Source organism: Salmo salar, chromosome 07 (genome assembly GCF_965601325.2).
Source record: "Salmo salar chromosome 07, fSalSal1, whole genome shotgun sequence".
NCBI classification, from domain to species: Eukaryota; Metazoa; Chordata; class Actinopteri; order Salmoniformes; family Salmonidae; genus Salmo; species Salmo salar.
This window is the reverse complement of record NC_138297.1, coordinates 17,838,752-17,862,764: the sequence shown is the minus strand read 5'-3', so window position 1 is coordinate 17,862,764 and position 24,013 is coordinate 17,838,752. Positions and strand designations below refer to the sequence as shown.

Genomic DNA, 24,013 nt, shown 5'->3' with positions numbered 1-24,013 from the left:
CACTGGGATTCTCTGCCTCAAACCCTATTACGGGGGCTGAGTCACTGGCTTACTGGTCCTCTTCCATGCCGTCCCTGGGAGGGGTGCGTCACTTGAGTGGGTTGAGTCACTGACGTGATCTTCCTGTCCGGGTTGGCGCCCCCCCCGGGTTTGTGCCATGGGGGAGATCTTCGTGGGCCATACTCGGCCTTGTCTCAGGATAGTAAGTTGGTGGTTGAAGATATCCCTCTAGTGGTGTGGGGCTGTGCTTTGGCAAAGTGGGTGGGGTTATATCCTGCCTGGTTGGCCCTGTCTGGGGGTATCGTCGGACAGGGTCACAGTGTCTCCCGACCCCTCCTGTCTCAGCCTCCAGTATTTATGCTGCAATAGTTTATGTGTCGGGGGGCTAGGGTCAGTCTTTTATATCTGGAGTATTTCTCCTGTCTTATCCAGGGTCCTGTGTGAATTTAAGTATGCTCTCGCTAATTCTCTGTCTCTCTTTTTCTCTCTCTCTCTCTTTCTCTCTCTTTCTCTCATAGAACCTGAGCCCTAGGACCATGCCTCAGGACTACCTGGTCTGATGACTCCTTGCTGTCCCCAGTCCACCTGGTCGGGCTGCTGCTCCAGTTTCAACTGTTCTGCCTGCGGCTATGGAACCATTGCCTGTTCACCGGACGTGCTACCTTGTCCCAGACCTGCTGTTTTAAACTCTCTAGATACAGCAGGTGCGGTAGAGATACTCTGAATGATCGGCTATGAAATGCTATCTGACATCTACTCCTGAGGTGCTGACCTGTTGCACCCTCTACAACCACTGTGATTATTATTAACAGACCCTGTTGGTCATCTATGAACATTTGAACATATTGGCCATGTTCTGTTATAATCTCCAACCAGCACAGCCAGAAGAGGACTGGCCACCCATCATAGCCTGGTTCCTCTCTAGGTTTCTTCCTAGTTTCCGGCCTTTCTAGGAAGTTTTTCCTAGGCACCGTGCTTCTACGCCTGCATTGCTTGCTGTTTGGGGTTTTTGGCTGGGTTTCTGTACAGCACTTTGTGACAGCTGAAGGAATTTCTTTCCTTCTTAATCTGTTTGAGCCAATCAGTTGTGTTGTGACAAGGTAGGGGTGGTATACAGAACATAGCCCTGTTTGGTAAAAGACCAAGTCCATATTATGCCAAGAACAGCTCAAATAAGCAAAGAGAAATGACAGTCCATCATTACTTTAAAACATTTCAAGAACTTTGAACGTTTCTTCAAGTGCAGTCGCAAAAACATCTGTTCACCCACACCGTGTCTCACAAAGACATGTGGTTGAAACCAAAAATCTCCAATTTGGACTCCAGACCAAACAACATATTTCCACCGGAAGCAAGTCTCTTTCTTCTTCTTATTGGTGTCCTTTAGTAGTGGTTTCTTTGCAGCAATTTGACCATGAAGGCCTGATTCACACAGACTCCTTTGAACAGTTGATGTTGAGATGTGTCTGTTACTTGAACTCTGTGAAGCATTTATTTGGGCTGCAATGTCTGAGGCTGGTAACTCTGTTGAACTTGTCCTTTGCAGCAGAGGTAACTCTGGGTCTTCCATTCCTGTGGCAGTCCTCATGAGAGCCAGTTTCATCATAGTGCTTGATGGTTTTTGCGACTGTGCTTGAAGAAACGTTCAAAGTTTTTGAAAGTTTCCATATTGACTGACCTTCATGTCTTAAAGTAATGATGGACTGTTGTTTCGCATTAAGAAGGAAAGAAATTCCACAAATTAACTTTTAAGAAGGGACACCTGTTAATTGAAATGCATTCCAGGTGACTACCTCATGAAGCTGGTTGAGAGAATGCCAAGAGTGTGCAAAGCTGTCATCAAGGCAAAGGGTGGCTATTTGAAGAATCTTTTGGTTACTACATGATTCCATATGTGTTATTTCATAGTCTTGATGTCTTCACTATTATTCTACAATGTAAAAATAGTAAATATAAAGAAAAACCCTTGAATGAGTAGGTGTTCTTAAACCTTTGACCGGTAGTGTATATTAAGTCAATCATATCAACACAAATTACTATATCTAATGAGCTAACCAAAACAGCTGATTTAGCTTAATTGACTAGGTTGACCAGGTATACTCTATTGCTTTTCAAGTTCAGATTTTACTTTCAATTGAGCTCTTGAATTAGGAGTCTGGACACTACCCATCCCCCAACCTGTTCTTGTTGAAAACCACACTTGCTGACATATTTATCAAAGCTGCACACACATGTACAATTTTACCAATTGTGGCCTCCTCCATGTTTTCCAGTTTGTCTTCACAAACTGAAGAGGAAGTGGCCCATCAAGAATATGGAACCTCCCCTTCAAGATGCCAATCATCCACTCTATAACAAAATGTACATGAATAGTTCCATAATATTATTTTGGTTCTTGAAATATGTCTTATAACTTTTCCACATAGTTTGGTCTTTCGGCCGACGCGCCGTCCCTGTTCATCCTATAACATCCTGACTATTCTCCACTCTGATGTTCTCGGGCATGTTCAGCAGGATGCAACGTTTGAAAAAATGTATTTTAAAACATCTAGTGTGGCTGCGTTCAGTCGTTATGGTCTGGGCCATTGGATCTAACCTGGTCTCAGAGTATTTCGTATTACTCTGTAGGTAAATCCGAAACACTCCATTTAGTATGATATGTTACAATTGTATGGTATGTATTCATTTGTGGATGTCCAACACCCATTTCATTTGATATGTTACGAAATACAATTTAAATTACATGTAATGAATTTGCATAACGTACGATATGATACTAATTTGAAAAATGTACTATAAGTTACGAATTTGAAAATGTTATAATATTTTACGAATTCTAGCTAGATGGCTAGGTAGCTAATGTGAAATAGCTGACTAATGTTAGCTAGGCTAGGGGTTAGGATTAGGGGTTAGGGTTAAGGTTAGGGTTAAGTTTAGGAGTAAGGTAAAAGGGTTAAGGTTATGGTTAGGAGAAGGGTTAACTAACGTGCTAAGTAGTTGCAAAGTACTATAGCTAGAAAGTAGTAAGTAGTTGAAAAGTTGCAAAAATTCTAAAGTTGACCCTGATGAGATTTGTGCTCGCAACCTTTCGCGGTATACGTCCACCCATCCACCCCGAACAACCACCCTACTTTCGTTTTAACCATCTGTCTCATGTAACCATACCAAACGTAACAAATCATAGTAATTTGAGTGTCTCGGATGTATATTTACTATGATATGTCTAGTCTATGGGATCAGGCTGTTGGAAAAGCCAGCTGGAGGATATGAGGGCCTCAGAGACAGTAAACATTTTTAGTAGAGAGCTCAAGACACACCTTTCTAGCCATGCATTTACTTAGGGTGATTTTATTGTGCTATTTTATCAAATCAAATTGTATTTGTCACATGCGCCGAATACAACAGGTGTAGACCCTACCTGATATAATATAATTTGCTTTATTCAATTTTATTTATCTTATTTATTTTACTTCCATCAGTCTCTCTGGTTTCACTGTTGTTTTGCTGTCCTATTATTAGCTAAATATGTTCAGTTAATTTGTGTAGATCATCTATTTTATCGTTGTCCTTTTTATTTATTTATTATTTTACTTTTTGTTTTAAGAACTTTTAAAATGCATTAACTTGTATGAAATGTGGCCTATAAAGAAAGTTTGATTTGATATACAATTACGCCGTACCGTAGAACAAGCATGTCTTTCTAACACGTAGAAATAAAGAATCCTTAGGAGTCCTTCCACTTCCTCAAACCTCAAGACAGTAGCATCATCATCATCAGGAACCTGCTTCCAATTGGCTCTGCAATGTTAAAAATCCAACAGGAAGGTGTGGCGACAAAAGTTTTAAACAAATTATAATAATAATAACTTTAGAAGAAATAGGAAATTTCAGAAATGTGCAAGTGTGTCAATATATTTGTATGGCACTGTAAATTCACGACATCAGTATGGTCGGAATCTGCTAGTTTGTTGCAACATCAGGCAGACTCTAATCGTCTTAGTGAGCTCATGCAGTCCTCTTTTGTCGGCACATCACACATCAGAACTGGGTTCAGTCCATATAATCAGTTGTGTTAATGCCATAATTCAATGTGATAATTGTGAATGTTATTGTTTTAGATGTCTGAAGCATTATAACAGATTATAACATGTATGTGATAACAGGTGTTATACCATGGTTATTAAGATCAAGTAGGTTTCATGATAGTGCTCTTATGCTGTAGCAATTTCAAGACAGCACCTGGAACACAGTGACAATATGCTGACCTATACCCGTGTTGACAGGTACCTGACAGCAGCACATCGCAGTTGACTGTGGACAACATGACTTCCAAACGTCAGCACGCATTTCAAAGCTGAGCCCTCAGCTGAACTGAGGAACACACAGGCTGGCACCAAGACCTGGTGGAACAACCAGGTCATTCTCATTATCACAACAGGCTGATGCACTGTACTTTCAAAGCTGTTGTCACTGTGCTATGACAGTTAAGGCAAATAAGGAAGTTGTATTGCTCCATTACCAGAACCAGAAGTCCTCACAAGAATAGTAAATCAACTAAAATTAAGAGATGTTTTGACATTTTGCCGTACCTCACTTGTAAAAATACTATTTTAGGCTGAGGGGTTAGGTTTAGGGTTAGAATTAAGGGTAGGGGTTAGGAGTTAGAGTTCGGGTTAAGGTTAGGGGTTAAGGTTAGGGTTAAAGTTAGGGTTAAAGTTAGGGTTAGGGTAAGCGTTAGTGCTAGTGTTAGGTTGAGGGTTAATATGTTTTTGAATGGGAATCAATTGTTGCTCCCCAAAAAGCACTCACAAGTATAGTAAGACGTGTGTGTATGTGCGTGTTTATGCGTGTATGTGTGCGTGTGTGCGCGCGTGTGTGCGTGTGTGTGTGTGGTGCGTGCGTGCGTGCGTGTGTGTGTGTGGAGAGGGAAAGAGATAAAAATGTTTATTCCTGCCATTAGTTGGAAACACTCTTCTGTTATAATGTGTCTCTGTCTGCTGTCTACCTCTGCCCTGCTGATGAGCTCAACTCAAAACACCCAAAGGGCTCACTAAATTCCACCTTCCTCCATCTGCCACCAAAATGCTCTTATTGGGCTTCATTTGGTATGCAAATGAACACTTTCTCATTTTGTTTTTCTGTGGTTCTGACAATTTGACAAGCCCAAGCCCCAACTCTCTCTCTCTCTCTCTCTCTCTCTCTCTCTCTCTCTCTCTCTCTCTCTCTCTCTCTCTCTCTTTCTCTCTGTTTTTCTCTCTCTCTCTCTCTCTCTCTCTCTCTCTCTCTCTCTCTCCCTCTCTCTCTCTCTCTCCCTCCCTCTCTCTCTCTGTTTCTCTCTCTCTTTCTGTTTCCCTCTCGCTCTGTTTCTCTCTGTTTCTCTCTTTCTCTGTTTCTATCTCTCTTGCACACACACACACACACACACACACACACACACACACACACACACACACACACACACACACACACACACACACACACACACACACACACACACACACACACACACACACACACACACACACACACACTGAAGCTTCCTAAAGGAAGGAATCAAAGTAAACCAAGTGCCTTTGATTTCATCTTTATCCCTGGTATGTTTTTGTGTTTCAGTATTGTAATGCCCATTTTTAAAAATGTTATATGGTATGGAGTGATGATAGTCCAGTACAATAAATATTTTAAGTGACAATAAACATTTTCACATCCTGTCAAGGAAGGAACCCGCTAACAGGGCGTCTTGAGGGTATTCAGTGATGTTCCCATTAGGTCCCGTAAAGGATAAATCCACCCAAAACCACTCATTCCTATAATTTACAGTATTAATGAACACTAATATGTGAGAACAATATTTTTTGTAAACAAATGTTTCATTTTGTCTTATAATAAGGTTGGTGGCAACATGTAAACATTGTTGTGGAAATCTGTTGCAGCTCAAGTCGACTGACTACAAAACAGTATCGGTGCATGGTAAAAAAGCTAGCGTGGGTGCGTGAAACAAAAAATACTGAGTCACCCTATTTGTAGACTAGTTGAACGCCAAAGCCATCCTCCTCTCTTTCATGTTGGCAAAATGGTCTAAGGCTCTGTCATACAGTACACTTTTAGTTTTTAGCTAAAATGATTGCTACTAGCCTAGGCTCCTTGCATGGGAAACAATGAACCAGCTAAGTTAGCTAGCGAGTTAACATGAGCCTACTAGGCTACATATTGAACTTCAATCGTCTCAGGCCAGTGGCACAACATGTTAATTTATGGTTAGATCAGAATCGCCGTCATAATCATTGCCCTGTACAGAGAATTAAGTCAAAACCACAAGTCCAAATCCCCATCGCCATCAATGGATTAAAGAAAGGGCCAATTTAGCAAGCTAGCTACTGCAGGACAACAGCACAAGCTGACCAGAAACAGAAAATCATGTTTTTCTAAGGAAATTATTTGATTGGTATGTAGCCAAATCCAAACTGGCCTCTTTTGGGGGGCGTTTTTCTGCACCAGGACAACCCAGAGCTCAGCTCAACGCAGATTGGCTAAATATGATTATTTATTTATCAAAGGAGGCCAAATTCTTGCTGGCGTCAATCAATCAAATTCTTCGGCGGCAACATGTTTTTTGGTCCAGACAGTATCAGATACGTGAGCTACTTACTGAGACAGAGGGGCACTGTTGCCCGTGCTCTGATGATTTCTCTGGTGAGATTCAGCCATTTGCGAATTGACTGAAAACTTTCTTGGGACGTTGTGTCATGGTCCCATGAAAGTTTTAGTCATGTGATGGTCCCAGGTGTCCCAAACCATTATAAGTAAAGTAATTAAATGGTATGGGGCTTTTAAAGTAAGTGGTACGCTGTTCAGCTGAAATAGTGTCAAAATCTTTTACCCATTTGACATGATCACTACTGACTTTTCATTATGATCCTTCCTGGGATTTGAATTCACAACCTCTGGATCTGGGGTATGCTGATTATTCTGCCACGCCACAAATTCTGTAGAATTTATTAAGCCCCTACACATTCATTACCTATAATGCATCTCTGCATTTAGCAAAAGAGTGCCATCTGTGCTGCTATTTTAGTTATGAGTTAATCTGACTATTCTCTCATTGATTTCATTTACTTTATTTCAGTGATTTGAGATTGGGTTTTCAGTATAGTTGTCTAATGTAGGTGAGGCATATTATTCTGTTTTAATGTTACTCCTGAATCACTACAATAAATATAATCATTTTTCTTCTGTGTATTTTTAACAGAGCTGAGATTTACTTTGAAGTGTAAAGGGTAGGAATAGTTCTACATGTGAAATCAGTCATTGAAACAGACATGGTGATGTAGCAGGAATCGGAATGTCATGAACCAAAAGGTTGTAATTTCAAATGCCAGGGGAAGACATCTTAAATAATAATTACTGTATGAATACATTATGTAATCATGTTTGTCAAAGTGTGTCCAAATGTAAGTTACAAGTAATGTTTGTGTGGGTATCCCCAGCATTGCCAAAAGACAAACCTGTGACTAGATCAATGGTTCACAATCGGGGCCTTGATGGGCTCGGCAACAGTAACAGGGGGTGATGTGTAATGAAACTAGGGTGCGCTTGCCCTGGGTAGAGCTCTTTTTGGGGGGTGGGGGACGTTTCTTTGCGACCATCAGGTGATGTCCCCGAGACAAACCAGGAACTAGATAAAAATCATCCAGGGGACCATGACACAACGTTCCAAGAATGTCCTAAAAACGTCCTTGGGGACGTCTCAGGGGCCAACTGGGAACTAGACAAAACCTCCAGTGAACCATGACACCATGAGTAAAGTAGTATTTTTACATACAGCTTTACTAATCTCATATGTATATACTGCATTTCATTCTGCTGTATTTCAGTAAATGCCACTCCGACATTGCTCGTCCTAATACTTACTTTAGATTTGTGTGTACTGTTGTGAATTGTTAGATATTACTGCATTGTTGGAGCTAGGAACACAAGCATTTCGCTACACCTGCAATAACACCTGCTATATATGTGTATGTGACCAATAACATTTGATTTGATTTGACACAACGTCCTGATGACTTCAAGCGAACATTTCGTGAGGTCCCAGGGACGTCCTAAAGACTCATTATTGTTTGCAGGGGATTACATTAGTAGATGCAGCAATACTGACCTCCAGCGTGTTGGGATAAAGGTGTGCCTAAATCACATTGACATTCAGGGCGCATCTCACATCTCTGAAATATGCATGTGTTCGCAAATGTACTTTTCTCCCTAATTTAATAATTACATACTTTTTTTGTTATCCAGTGTATCTGCGTGATTGACATGCAACATGTGTCATCAGTACACTATATGATCAAAGCCTAATGACAGACAACGCATTTCACTATAGTCGTCATTCACAAAATAGCCTATTGAACTGATATAACAAATAAAATAAATAAAAGCATCGCGTACTGTAATTCAATGAGGTGACCATTAAGAGGGCAATGATTCCAGAAAACAATGCACTCTGTCGGGGGCGGGGCAGAAACCAGTTAGTTGTATGTGAGCAACACATGAGGGCTGACTGACACAGCTTTCTGATGTAGAGCTCAGCACGAGCGCTGAGAGAGAGCCAGCAGCAGCCGATAGAGAAGGATTGCCTGTCATGCTATAACAGTATGCATGTACAAGGCAAGGTGGCATGATCGTTTAGTCAATTAACCAGATATATATTAGGTAATTATTTGCCGTCTAATCCACGAGACATGCATTCCGTCAACATTGTGCTCATTTTCATTTTGGCAATGAAAATACCGACAATTTATCATGGACTCTACATGCATAAAGTGAATGTCTTTCCCTGAATCAACCATTCTGGAATAAAAATAAATACTCGGACGGGATGGATTCGTTTAATTCCAGCGGAGTTGACACGTTCCCTGTTGTCAACTTAAATTCCTCATCAGAAAGTCCATATTCTTCGGCTACAATAGCGAGTCTTGCAGCACTTGTAAGTTTTCTTATTTTGTTTACAGTGGTCGGGAACGTTCTGGTTGTAATTGCGGTTTTAACGAGCCGGGCAATGAAAGCTCCCCAGAACCTGTTTTTGGTTTCGTTAGCCACCGCAGACATTCTGGTTGCCACTTTGGTGATGCCATTTTCTCTGGCAAACGAACTTATGGGCTACTGGTATTTCGGCAGAGTTTGGTGTGGAATTTACCTCGCTTTAGATGTCTTATTTTGCACTTCGTCCATTGTCCATCTGTGCGCAATCAGTTTGGACCGCTACTGGTCCGTTACGCAAGCTGTTGAATATAATCTCAAACGGACTCCTAAACGAGTGAAGTGTATTATCGTCATTGTATGGCTTATATCTGCCATGATATCTTCTCCTCCGTTAATATCAATAGACAAGAACAATGATAACTCTCAGTATCCAGGGTGTGAGCTGAACAATGACACTTGGTACATCCTCTCCTCTAGCATTGCGTCATTCTTTGCGCCTTGCCTAATCATGATATTAGTGTATATTAGAATATACCAAGTGGCCAAGACCAGGACCAGGGGCATGTCGGAGAAAAAACATGGTCCAGGTGAACCTACAATGACTGAGAATGGCCTAAGCAAAGCCGCCTTGTGCAAAATCAACGGGGACAGAGAGACCGGGCACTGCCAGTGCCCACCCACGCCCAGCATGATGACCACAGAGGTTCATGATGAGGGGGACCTGGAGGAGAGCTCCTCCTCAGAGGGCAAAGGTCACACCAAACCTCAGGACCTGAACCATAAGAGGGTCAAGCGGGCCAGCCGGAAGAACAGTGCCATCTCCAAACACTCCAGCCGGATCTCTAGAGCCAGCAACAAATCCATGGACCTGTTCGCCTCCAGAAGGAAGAGGAGGAGGAGCTCTGTGTCCATGAAAAAGGTCTCCCAGGCCAGGGAGAAGAGGTTCACCTTTGTGCTGGCGGTGGTCATGGGGGTATTTGTTGTGTGCTGGTTCCCATTCTTCTTCAGCTACTGCCTGCACGGAGTGTGCGGGGACCCCTGTAAGATCCCCGATCCCCTCTTTAAATTCTTCTTCTGGATTGGTTACTGCAACAGCTCGCTCAACCCCGCCATCTACACCATCTTCAACCAGGATTTCCGACGCGCCTTTCAGAAAATCCTTTGCAAGTCATGGAAAAAATCCTTCTAGATATATGTGATAATGGGAGGGACAAGCCAGGACTAAATATGCCCTGAGATGACCATGACAATCTCAACATGGACATATGAAATCTACCATGGAATATTAATATGAAAGAAGCCTTTTTTGTATTCAACCATATGAACAATGCAACGTGCATACTGTACTTACAGTGGTCATACACAGTGTCATGCTGTAACTCAATTGAGAGAGCATCATTCTGAACTACGCCTTCATATTCCCTCACAGGCAACTCTTGTGCTCTCATTACCCCACATATTTCTGTTACTGGCCTGCATATTTGCCATTCACGTTCAGTGTGTGCATAGTGGTTCCCAGAACAAGATGTTCTGAAGTGTATCGCAAGGCTTTCAACTCAATGTCACATTAGATATCTGGTACTCCTGAGTCCTATACAACTAAAGTAACACAATTTCCAGGCTGATCATGCTAATGTGAAAACACAGGGGAACTAGCCGAGCGCATCAGCAGTCTAATCCACTATGTTGACTTGTCACGGGTAATGATTTCCAAGTGGACCCTAGGGATTACAGACAAATGGCTGAGGTGTTGAGGGCTGAGTATATGTTTTTAAAACGTGGGCTACGGTTGTTCCTTTTATTTATAATAGCAAGAAAGCTCCGTATTTTTCACCCTGGATGCTGATTAATAAATACCTAAGAATAAAACATCAAATATTTATTTGAAGTACCTCTTGTGGACTGTTTCTGTTAAATTATTTTGCATAATTAACATTTTGTTTTGCAAGTGGTGCTTTTTCTTATGCTTAAGGTAGTGGGCTATCATGCAAAATAAACGCTGAAGAAATCTTATCTGAGCTCTATTGTGATGTTGGACTTCTGTCATATGTATATACACACTGGAGCACTCTGACAATGATGCACATGTGTTTTGACATGCTTGAGTGATTGAGAGATACTGGGCTTGCCAAGTGTTGTCTTATGCAAGGGATTCTGAGATAGTATGCTCTGCCAGCATCAATCACTGTCTAACGTGCACTCTCTAAGATGTCTGGCAACCCATTTGTCCCTCAGATGGTATACAAATAAGCTTTTTATGTTTAGACACTAGAAACATGGTAACAGAATAGCTCCAGGACAACCATGCATTTACGTAATCCTTTCTATTCGTAGACATTCGCTTGCACTGTCAAAACAATTTCAAATGCAGGTCAAATATAATTAGGGAACGCTAAAGGGAGATTGTTAAAATGCTGCGGCAACAGCTTCCTGAAAAGAAAATCTGTAATTAGCTGCCTAAATCATTATTTAGGGTAAAAACAATTCCTTTTTGGCAATCCTAATCAAGACTCTATTATCACTCTATTGATATCATGTCTAATATCCCACCCATCCTATTGACTGGCTTGGGGGTGTTCTCACCATGGCTGCATACCGATTCTCCTCCCTTCTCCCAAAGTGTGCACTTGCACACTCCCAGTCATGGATCTACAATCCAGTAGAGGGAGTGTGCAGGTGCACACTGGGAGAAGTGTGGAGAATTGGTATGCCGAACATTTTTCCCTCACCAATCCATAACATTCAGATTAGTGTCCATTCACAAAGGGAATGATCAAGGAAGTATTCTAGAGTATTGGGACGTAGCCTGTTTGTTTTACTAAGTAGCCTCATAGATCCCTAGTGTAATGTAATGGTAAAATTTTCTGAAGTTAACGGTGAAAATGAGAGAAGCTGCAGTAATGGGGTCAACCAAAGTTCTCGTCCCCCTGACACAGACTGGCCATGTCAATACCAGGGTGTTGGTGACCTTTTAGCACAACAGGTTGGCTGAGAGGATATAATCCAATATTCCCCACTGCCCTGTGGACATCAGCAAGGTGGAACTGAATCTTTCCTCCACTTTAAACTGCTGCTGTGTTTGGGGTGCGAATGTAACAGCTCTTTGTAATGGTCTACATCTTTTGTGTTTGTTCAAATGCAGTTCAGGATCTTAAGGGTATAACATATCATACAAAATGGATGACGTAGTACACAATTGGATGACGTAGTACACAGAAAACAGGGACCCGTTTTGGCTCGTGAGCACCACTTTCAAAACTACTAGCTGAAATGATACAAGCATTCTGGAGCATCACTTCAACTGCTGTTATGGTGTCACAGTAAATGTAGATATGTAGACATCGAGGTTTGTTTTATTCCCCAGTAAAAAAAAACAGATTACATATACTGTATATGATATTCATGTAGGCTTTCTAAAGGAATTATATGAACCTTTTAACCTAACTAAATCTAACTAACTTCATTTGTATGTTTTATGATTTTCCATTGAGATAAGTTTAGCATTGACTGCATTGGACACATTACCCCCATTGACTTCCTGTGTAAAGGATAGGGTTTCCCCACACAAACATGAGGGAAGCTACTAGGCAACAAGCAGCCCATCTATGATACAGAGGACTGTTAAAAGGGAATACATCCAACAGCATTCACAAAGTTCAGTCCATGATTGATCCCAAATGTCTTACAAAACTTGCTTTGTCATTTTATCTCACTCAAATACTAGTGCTGAGCGATTGTTAAACAACTAATTGACCGACGACATCGGTTCAATTACTTGAATTCCATTTAGTTCAGTTTTTTGTGAACTCAATGTACCGTTTCTCTAGAGAGAAATCATATCAAGCACAAGAGACATCAAATCAAGAAGGAACTGTGGAACGCTGTAGGGAGTTTTTAATAGGCAAATGTTCAGCGCAGAAAACGTGGTAATTACAATGACCAGAATGAATTGTGCCTATTCTGCTCCGGCTGACACGCATACCGAGTGAGAGAGGAAAGTCAACAAAACAGCGATGAGAGGGATACAGACTTTTCAGGACTCAGATTGGTAGTTGTAGCAGTCTTGAAATCTTATCTACTTTGAAGAACTACTAAAATAGTGATTTCATCAGACAGCTCTGCAACATGAGCAGCTGTGGCAACCCAATAATCACGGGCTACCATTTTCACTAGCCAACCAGGTAAATAGTATGACTCATTGGGGAGTACAGAGATACCGTTAGATGGTTGTCTGGCTGCTACTGCATGAGCAGAGAGGAGATAATGACTTTAAGAAGTTAAATAATAAAGTAATCAAATAAAAGATAAGTAATGTACACAACTGAAATATTTTATTTAAGTAAAGTAATGTGAATAAATTATGGTTGATAAGTGGTAAGCAGTAATGGGCCATCATGGGGCTATTTTTAATTATGTGTTGTTAGAGACAATGGAATGTTATCTGTTGTCTTTTTATATATATATATATATATTATTTTTTATTTTTTATTAACCCCTCCCCTCTTTGGAGGACAAATATATTTTAGTTTTTTTTTACAGCTTTTCTGCTACATATACAGTTGAAGTTGGAAGTTTACATACACTTAGGTTGGAGTCATTAAAACTTATTTTTCAACCACTCCACAAATTTCTTGTCAACAAACTAGTTTTGGCAAGTCTGTTAGGACATTTACTTCGTGCATGACACAAGTAATTTTTCCAACAATTCTTTACAGACAGATTATTTCACTTATAATTCACTGTATCACAATTCCAGTGGGTCAGAAGTTTACATACACTAAATTGACTGTGCCTTTAAACAGCTTGGAAAATTACAGAAAATTATGTCATGGCTTTAGAAGCTTCTGATAGGCTAATTGACATCATTTGAGTCAATTGGAGGTGTACCTGTGGATGTATTTCAAGGTCTAGCTTCAAACTCAGTGCCTCTTCGCTTGACATCATGGAAAAATCTAAAGAAATCATCCAAGACCTCAGAAAAAAAACACTCAAATGATGTCATTTAGCCTATCAGAAGCTTCTAAAGCCATGACATCATTTTCTGGAATTTTCCAAGCTGTACAACAATACATTACCAAACACAAGCTCTTTAATCCCTCTCAGCTCACCCTACCTATCACCATAGACCAGCCTCGTTGGTTTCCATGTGCCATATATTTTTAAATTGCAATGTGATGTTTTACATCATTTTTGTACCTTTCTAATTGTATAGTATCCACAGATTGTGAGCTAAAGATGAAAACCTTTCCTACGAGTATTATTATATTACATGTTATCCATGTTTTGGCAATTGAATGTTCTCAATATTTGGCTTTGGAATTTCCATTAAAAAGGTCTAAAATAATTTCAAGGTCATATTTCATAATGCATTGAATAAAAATAACTGAAATCGAAAACCGTGATTATTTTTTACAAACCGAACTGAAACTGTACCGTCCGCAAAAAGCACTAATCGCTCAGCACTATCAAATACTAAAGTGGCATTTCATGCTACACTGGTGTCAGATCTCTGAGCAAACAGTTGTATTGAATCTCTTTCTTTATAAGGTCAGACAGATAGGAACCTCTGTGTTGGTATGATACAGATATGACACATGGTTCCTCAAGTGGGAGCATTAAGAGGGAATGACATTCGGATCGATATTGTACATAGGCCTACTGTACTGTATAGTACTACTAATGGAGTATGCTCTTACCAAAGTAAAACCTCCGAGAAGACCTTGAAGGCAAACCTCCATGGAGAGAAAAGCTTGTTATCAAGGGAATATTTCCTGATGATTTGTTTCATTCATTCTGTGAATCTAATAGGTTTGAGAGGTTGGATTTCTGCTGCAACAGATACCAACAGGTTATGCAATAGGTTCGGATGGTTGCCTTTGCTTTAATCTTTCCTGTTTGCTTTCCTGAAAATGCAGCAGTGTTATAAACAAGAGCATTGTAACAGTGTAGTCAGTCCTTGCTGATTTGTATGTTTATTTTGGCTTGTGACTGTCATGGTTAACAGTCTGGAAAATCCTGCTGATTAAAATGGGATAGAATGGTCTATACTATGTCTCATTGGAGAGGGAAAATTGCATTCCTGCTCTGTAATGGGTAATTATGGTAAATGCAGGTTTTTATGCTGTTTCGGTTTATCAAGTAACTGAGTTGTACCAAGGTTTAATTCACTATGCTCATGTGGTTTTATGCTAGTTAAGATTGAACAGGATCTTAAGCACTTAGAAATGTTGTAACATGTTGTACAAATCGGAATTGGTAACATATCATACACATTTTTGCAAGACGTAACATATCATACGAAATGGATGACGTTGTACACAATTGTGCACAATTGTCGGGGACTCATTTTGACTCATGAGCTCTACTTTCGAAACTACTGGCTGAAATTATCCCAAATCTTTATAACACATCTTTAACTGTGATATGACATGACTCTCATGAGAATCTGCTAAGAAATTGAACATTTGTAGTGGGCCAAGCATCAAGCCCTGAGGTACTCCCAGCGAGATCGAAAGGAATTCACTCGAAACCCATCTTAAGAACACTCTACCAAAGTGCAAATGAGGAAGAGTTCCACTTGAACGTGACTAAACTCACTGTGACATAACAGGCCATTTCCTAAAGGAACTTAATATGAGAGATATCAAGTGGCTAACAAGGTGTGAGTTTATCAGCCTTGGATCTCGAGCAAAATGCATTTGGGCTTTATTGGAATAGTTGAGACTCTTTTGTCTTAATAAAAGTAATGGATGAAAAGGTCAAGCCTCAGCTCACAGCAGAAAGAAACAATTATGCTCAAGTGCCTGAGACCTGATGATAGCTAGCTCTCCAAAACCTGAATATTTATTCTAAAGAGTGGATGGTATTGTAGACAGTATTGCAGTCGTTTCAGTCACTTGTAATTACTGTGAAAGTCCTCCTTAAGCACCGTCTCATTCAGACAATTGTATTTGTTTCTCCTCATCTGGGTAAATGGACCCACTGTCTGCTTCTATTATAAATGAGTCTCCAGTTGAGGTACAATCAGTTTTCATAATACCACTAGATGAACCACTTGCAGAAGTTCAGTCACAGCATTACAGAATGTCATTATGTAAATAAACCTGTTAATACTAAAAATATAAAATCAATGCAAAATCTGATCTCAAACACACACACTTATCCTCAACGGAGGATTCTTTAGTTTTATCCAGGGACAAATCCTGTTGGCTTCTCAGCTTGATCATTTGTGAAAGGAAGCTAACTGGATGCATACAGAGAATGTGTCCTCCACTAGGTTCATTTTACAGACAGCAGTCAGGCCTGAGGGAAATGTGACGGTGTTCAGAAGGTGGCTAGAGCAATCCCAGGTGGGCTGTTCTGCCATTGAGCCCTTCAGCAAAACTCTTCAACCCAAAGACTATCCGTCTGTATAAAAGGCAGGGTATCCATCTGTATAAAATGTATAAAGTTGAGCTTTGCTTTGGCAAAATTATCAGGAGTTTCAACCTTTCTTTGATGCCATAAGGATAGGGGGAGGTACTACTGCCCACCGAAAATATTGCTATCTCAGATAACATCACCAATCAGTACTTTTACCAATCAGTACAATTTCATTCATACAAGTTGCTCTTATACCTTTGTAATTACACAGTAACAACATTGTAATGACTTGTTGTTACATAGTGTAGTAACAGCTTATTTTCTTACAGTGTGCGTTTCATTGAATTCCAGTCCTGTGTAGATGTACAGTACTCAAAGTGCTGAATGAAGAAACACTAATTCCCCATTTGTTCATTGCACTACAGTGTACTGTTTGATGCACTATGAATTAGTGACCTCAATTTATCTTCTCGCCCATACATCAATGCGTACTTGTCAGTACTAATGATGGAGGGCAGCTCAGATGGTATCCCACACACTCGTTAACAGTCTCCTAGCTGAGCTCACAGCTTTCTGCTAGATTCTGCGGCAGTGCCTCAGTGCGTTGGCACCTTTTCACTCCCCCGTCAAATAGCTCAAGAGAAAAACTCTTCGTGTGTGCTTGTTCTTCATAGCTTTTCTGTCCACTTCTTTGTTCTCTACCTCAACAACAAATCGTTATGGCACATGCTGCATAGCTGCTCCAACTCTGGAATGGCCGTCATAGCAACAGTTATGGGTGAGCAGATAAGTCGGAAAACGAGTCAAGAGACAGAAAGGGGACATTCCTTTCGTGGCTCACTGAGTACAGTAGATACTTGTTTGCACTGTAAAAGGGACGTAGCCTATACAGTGGCTTGCAAAAGTATTCACCCCCTTGGCATTTTTCCTATTTTGTTGCCTTACAACCTGGAATTAAAATAGATTTTTTGGGGGTTTGTATCATTTGATTTACACAACCACTTTGAAGATGCAATTTTTTTTTATTGTAAAACAAACAGGAAATAAGACAAAAAAAACAGAAAACTTGAGTGTGCATAACTATTCACACCCCCAAAGTCAATACTTTGTAGAGTCACCTTTTGCAGCAATTACAGCTGCAAGTCTCTTGGGGTATGTCTCTATGAGCTTGGCACATCTAGCCACTGGGATGTTTGCCCATTCTTCAAGGCAAACTGCTCCAGCACCTTCAAGTTGGATGGGTTCCACTGGTGTACAGCAATCTTTAAGTCATACCACAGATTCTCAATTGGACTGAGGTCTGGGCTTTGACTAGGCCATTCCAAGACATTTAAATGTTTCCCCTTAAACCACTCGAGTGTTGCTTTAGCAGTATGCTTAGGGTCATTGTCTTGCTGGAAGGTGAACCTCCATCCCAGTCTCAAATCTCTGGAAGACTGAAACTGGTTTCCCTCAAGAATTTCCCTCTATTTAGCGCCATCCATCATTCTTTCAATTCTGACCAGTTTCCCAGTCCCTGCCGATGAAAACATCCCCACAGCATGATGCTGCCACCATGGTGTTCTCGGAGTGATGAGAGGTGTTGGGTTTGCGCCAGACATAGCGTTTTCCTTGATGGCCAAAAAGCTAAATTTTAGTCTCATCTGACCAGAGTACCTTCTTCCATATGTTTGGGGAGTCTCCCACATGCCTTTTGGCGAACACCAAACCGTGTTTGCTTATTTTTTTCTTTAAGCAATGGCTTTTGTCTGGCCACTCTTCCATAAAGCCCAGCTTTGTGGAGTGTATGGCTCAAAGTGGTCTTATGGACAGATACTCTAATCTCCGCTGTGGAGCTTTGCAGCTCCTTCAGGGTTATCTTTGGGCTCTTTGTTGCCTCTCTGATTAATGCCCTCCTTGCCTGGTCTGTGAGTTTTGGTGGGCGGCCCTCTCTTGGCAGGTTTGTTGTGGTGCCATATTCTTTCTATTTTTTAATAATGGATTTAATGGTACTCCGTGGGATGTTCAAAGTTTCGGATATATTTTTTTATAACCAAACCCCGATCTGTACTTCTCCACAACTTTGTCCCTGACTTGTTTGGAGACCTCCTTGGTCTTCATGGTGCCGCTTGCTTGGTAGTGCCCTTTGCTTAGTGGTGTTGACTCTGGGGCCTTTCAGAACAGGTGTATAGATACTGAGATCATGTGACAGATCATGTGACACTTAAATAAAGTCCACCTGTGTGCGATCTAACTAATTATGTGACTTCTGAAGGTAATTGGTTGCACCAGATCTTTTTTAGGGGCTTCACAGCAAAGGGGGTGAATACATATGCACGCACCACTTTTCCGTTTTTTATTTTGTGGAATCTTTTAAATTTCACTTCACCAATTTAGATTATTTTGTGTATGTCCATTACATGAAATCCAAATAAAAATCAATTTTAAATTTCAGGCTGTAATGCAATAAAATAGGAAAAATGCCAAAGGGGGATGAATACTTTTGCAAGGCACTGTAAATAATAATCCGATTGTCACATTGAGCCATAGTCCAAATCATAAGGAAGTGGACGAGACAGGCACAGGTTTTAGATCCCAGCTCACATAGTGATGCCCAACAATCAGTGACTCGGAGTGTGTTTAGCCCTCTTGCTGAGTAACTCTGTTAAGTTTCACACGGTACTGCAGATTTAACGTGACTACATTGTAATGAAAACATTGAAGGCCTTGAGGTGTTTTCTGCACAGTGGTTTATTATATTCGGTGCCTTGTGTTCTGACTAAAAGAGAAAGCCAGGTGTGTAATGTTACATTCCATTTAGTCCTTTCCATATCCTGTTACTTTCATTCTTAGCCCCAACGCCTGGGGTGTTTTTCACTAGGAACCAAACGGTAGAAAACGGGCTGAAATGAATTCTTCCAATAAGAAATCTTGTTTTTTGTTGCAAAACATTTCCTCACTAGCCAGCTACCACCCAGTACTCTACACTGCACCTTAGAGACTGCTGCTCTATGTACTGTACATAGAGTCATTGAACACTGGTCACTTTAATAATGTTTTCATACTGTTTTACCCACTTCATATTTATATACTGTGTTCTGGTCATGGCTCATCCTGTATAACTACTGCTCTACACACCTTTTCTATTCATATGTCTTAATTTCTTGTTCTTTATTTTTGTTTAACTTTTGGATTATGTGTTTATTGGTATTGTATTGCTAGATATCTGCACAACTGTGTACGCAACCAATAAACTTTGATTTCATTTGAAAACGCTCTGAAAAGATTTCCTATGGTGTGCACTAGTGACGTCACCGCTCTGCACTCCTAAAGGTGTATATCTCATTTAACATGAACATCACACCAGGTTTGGCTCAGGCATTGGGAGCAGTCGGCCTTCAAACACCCTTAAGTCACCTTTATCGTTCCGTGTTCTTCACAGTGATGTGGTTCAAATGCCCGAGGGGAGGTCAGGTTGTGAAAAAGTATTAACACGGAGGCGATGACCGGCTGCTTTGCATCACAAATCCCTTCCAAAACAGGTTAAAGCTGGAAGACCAAATCCAATCAGGCAACCATTGAACAGAAAAGTGTAATGGGTTATTTGCCACGGCAACAATGCTGTAAACGTTAGGTACAATCTAATTGGAGATCAAGTTGATATCTTAGATTGTATAGATGCTAGATTCAACCAGTGTATGTTCAGTATCTCTGGGGTAGACAGTGATTTTCAGGTCAGTTTAAAGTGTGTTTGTCTGAGATGAAGTTGGATTTGACAAAATAACACACAGCTGTGCCAACCTGCTGCACTAGCAACGTATTTTGTAGCTATGGATGACTGATGGCTAATAACTTCCGAGTCTGTAGTACATTACCCACAACTCTCTACCTACACAGACATTTCCCTTTTGACAGTTTTCAATCATGATGTCCGTGTCTATAATTCCAACCCACCTGCTATGCTGTTATTCCTCAGCCCATCCATGAACAATGGGCTTGCTACCGAGAGCATAGACGTGCTTCCTATCATAGAGCTCCTACTCTTTAATTGGCTTGTCATTGTGAAAGGGAAGGATGAGGTGGGTGTGGGGTATAGAACATTCCATTACCATCTCCTGCTGTTGAGAAGCTTTTAGACACTGAGGATTCGGCGTGAGGTCAATTACTGGCATCGCTGGCACAGAGGTGCTTTCAAAGCCACAACCGTCCCCACATCATACCCTTGTGGTCCTAGCCACCTAGTCACCCTCATAGGTCAGCTTGAAAGTCCTTTTTAATGTCAGATGTTAATTTTTCAACATGGGTGGCGTATTTGAATCCATCTCATATGTGCAGTTTACCTGTTTGCTTCTCACATCTGCTAAGATTCCGGTTCTGATATGCTGACTCCCCTGCCGGTCCACAAAAACATTCCAACCTACCCCTCCTTGTTACTCTTCTCCACATGAGACTCATCTGCGCCCAGAGGAGGTCTTGGCGTTTGGATGAAAGGGGCTCTGGGGCATCGTGGTTTATGAGATGAATTAAGTTTTCCACAGGGACATGTGGCTAGAGGCATCAGAAATCAATGTGAATGTGAGATGAGCTAGGATGTTCATTAGATGGGTCCAGTGCAGTCAAGCATCGATTGTGTGAGGCAAAGAGAAAAACATTTTAAAGTGCAAAGTAAAAGTACTGTCCTAACTTCAACTTCCCCATTCCCCTCTCCCTAAAATAATAGATAGCTAAGAGGGTTGGATCCAGTTTGGCCCTGGTTCAAGGAACCAATTCTTAAAAATTTGTCCCATTTAATTTCTGTACAACAAACAGGAGTGATGTGCTGGCTGGGGATAGTGCCAGCTAATTTACTGACCATGTACTCGACTATAGTGCTCTAAGATATTAAAAACACAGCTGTCTCCACTGGAATCATTGCACTGCATTGACAGTCAATTAATTGGTATGACTGGTTTTCGCTTCCATGGTTAATTATTTAGGCTTTAAATAAAAGTGTGTGGTTCCTTTAAAAATACTCAACCATAAGTGATGTTCCTCCTAAAACAATGACTATCTGACTTTGTAGAAGAAAATGTTTGTCACCATAAAAATCTTGCAGATCTTGAGCATTCATTTCTGTGCTAATATAATCACATGTAATGCTTCAGAAGCTTCAAAATAAAACTGCATTTCTATGAAGCTCCTTCGCCCTGAAATGTCTTTTTCACACATTTTTATAATGACAAACCGCAGCATCCTTGCAACTGAATCCGAAAGCGGATGATAGTAGCCTACAGCATTCTGTGGATTCAGGTTTCAATGAGCATCCAGATAGACTCGGTGTGACTGTTTTGAAGACTACAAACAGCGTGAAGCACTGGGAGACCTTTCTTTCAGGTAAACAATGATCTGAGGGACATCACAGGGCACACTATTCAACCCGAATGGCAGTCCGTTGATTCGGGAAAACACCAAAGGCTATGGATGACATCATCTCTAATGGACAGTAGCTCAAGCAGTTGAATATCCTGATCAACTTTATCCATTACAGTCCCCACTCTCTTCCCTCTTAAAAGAGGAGAAAGTGATATTCCGCCAGGACAGACTGAATCTTAGATGTGAAAGGCGAGATAAGACAAGCTCCCTCTGTGACTTACGTGTCACGACCCTTTGCATCTCCAATTTGGCCCTCTAAAAGTATTCTCTGTCGTTCACTTTCCGTGCCTGCAGAGCTGGAACAATGTGTCTACTTGAGAAGTAGCATACATGCAGACATGTATTAAAATATTTATATATTAAAACAAGCTTTTCTAGGTATGCTTGACTGGAATTTAGAAAGCTTCCGAGTATCACAGTTGTGCTACAAATGAAGATGTCTGAATATTTTTCACACGCCAGTGGTTATAGTCTAGCGTTTACTAAACAGGGCATTTTTTCTTTCATTCTAAAAGCATGCTCTCATCTGCACTTTTGTCTCTATAGTCTTGCAGGACGCAAGCTGCTCCCCCAAATGTTTTCCTTCATCTCTTCTAAATGACATTTCAGTGATTGCAAGTTAAATGTCAATTGTTGTCTTTTTTCCCCCTATTCTATAATGTTGACCTTTTATGCACCTGGTGTTAATTCTTCTTCTCCAATATTGCTTTTTCAATTGCATAGCTTGACCCCTCAATTTGAATTCCCTCGTAATACCATTGAGATAAGGCTAAATGAACTGCTGAGGAAATGGAGAGCAGAGGGGTCACGTGGGAATCTAGCAAAATGTAGCAGAGTTATTGATTTTTGCCTATTCATTGCAGGGATTTTTGGTTAATGGAGTGCCTCTCATCCAGCAGCACACAGCTTCTAAGTCTTAGTATTCCATGAGGAATTATTGCCACACTGAAACAACTGTTCCGGGGCAAATGTAGTATTATATGTTGCAGTCCAGGCGACAGGGAAATCAGTGGGGCACAGCATGATATTACTTGCGTGTAGGTTTTGCAGTTAGAAAATATGCCCAACATAAACTCTACCTATATATAGAGAAATACTTCCCTGGGGAACAGTGAAGAGACTAGAAGGGCTGGGAACTTGATAGGCATGAATCAAATATGTTTTGTTGAAGCTTGTTTGTGTGAGAATTGAATTATGATATAGACTAATGAGTGCGAACATATTGTAACGTTTCACCTGAATGCCTTCCTGACAAGCTCCCAAGAAGCTATTTGACACATTTCCCAAGTATAAATATTACTTCAGTGATACAGGTATAATAAATCAATCAATGTCTTGGCCTACATTTGAGCTAGTTGTTTCATCAGTGAAAGGAAAAATCTGTAGGCTCACTTTGTATTGCACTATTCCAGTTTGGATGCGTTCATTCCATGAGGGATTTTTTGTCTTTCAACTATATGCAGAAATCCTTACCCTCTCTATAGTTCCATGTATCCGGCAGCATACTCTCATTCCACCCCTACCAGGCAGACATCAAATAATTAACATTCTGAATAAAATAAATGAAGAATAATAATTTTACTTCTGAAATGAGTTGCTTTACCGATTCCGTTGGCCATGGGACAGCATGGGATGATAAAACAATGGCCGCCACCTCTGAGGATTTCCTTTGTGTTCTCTTCCTTTGTGTCCTCAGTTCATGCATCGAGCTGCCACCTGATTTTGGTATAGTCACACTGCTGGTTCCACCTGCACGCTAAGCTGCTGATGAATGAATAAATGAAAAGATGAATTCCTCTGTTCATGCCTGAGATGACATCTGTGATTCTAACTGGGGTTTTTGATGTCTGCAGCTCCAGTTTTTAACAAATCCTTTTAAGGTTTAAAGTCCTTCTCCAGTCTCCTTTTCACCTCATTTAACACCTGATTTATGCAGGCTTGCTAGAAAGTGGATGTGTCCGGTCAAGGTATGACATGACATGGCATACGTCTGTGTGCGTGTGTGTGTTTGTGTGTTTGCATTTGTGTCTAAAAAACTAAAATGTTTCTCAAAACATATTAATTTTACCCTTTAGTGTGTGTACTTTACTGTATTTATACTTGGGATATCGCTTCAACAGGAAAAGTTCAAAAATCACTGGAGGATGTATTTAACCTTCTACTGCAGTGGGCTAAATCAGGGTCACACAGAGTGTTACTTGGTAGTCTTAAACAAATCTACTTTGAAACCAAAGTATACACCTCACACACATGGTTATGGCCTTAAAAAAACAAGATACCTTTA

At 40.7% G+C, this 24,013-nt stretch overlaps 1 protein-coding gene across 1 annotated transcript; it reads left to right on the top strand.

Annotated features, from left to right (window-relative positions):
• The first annotated feature begins 8,581 nt into the window (after positions 1-8,581).
• LOC106608696 (alpha-2 adrenergic receptor) lies at positions 8,582-10,989 on the top strand. The gene has a single exon (XM_014206802.2). The coding sequence runs from the start codon at positions 8,873-8,875 to the stop codon at positions 10,163-10,165; it is 1,293 nt and encodes a 430-aa protein (XP_014062277.1). The 5' UTR covers positions 8,582-8,872; the 3' UTR covers positions 10,166-10,989.
• The last annotated feature ends 13,024 nt before the right edge of the window (positions 10,990-24,013 follow it).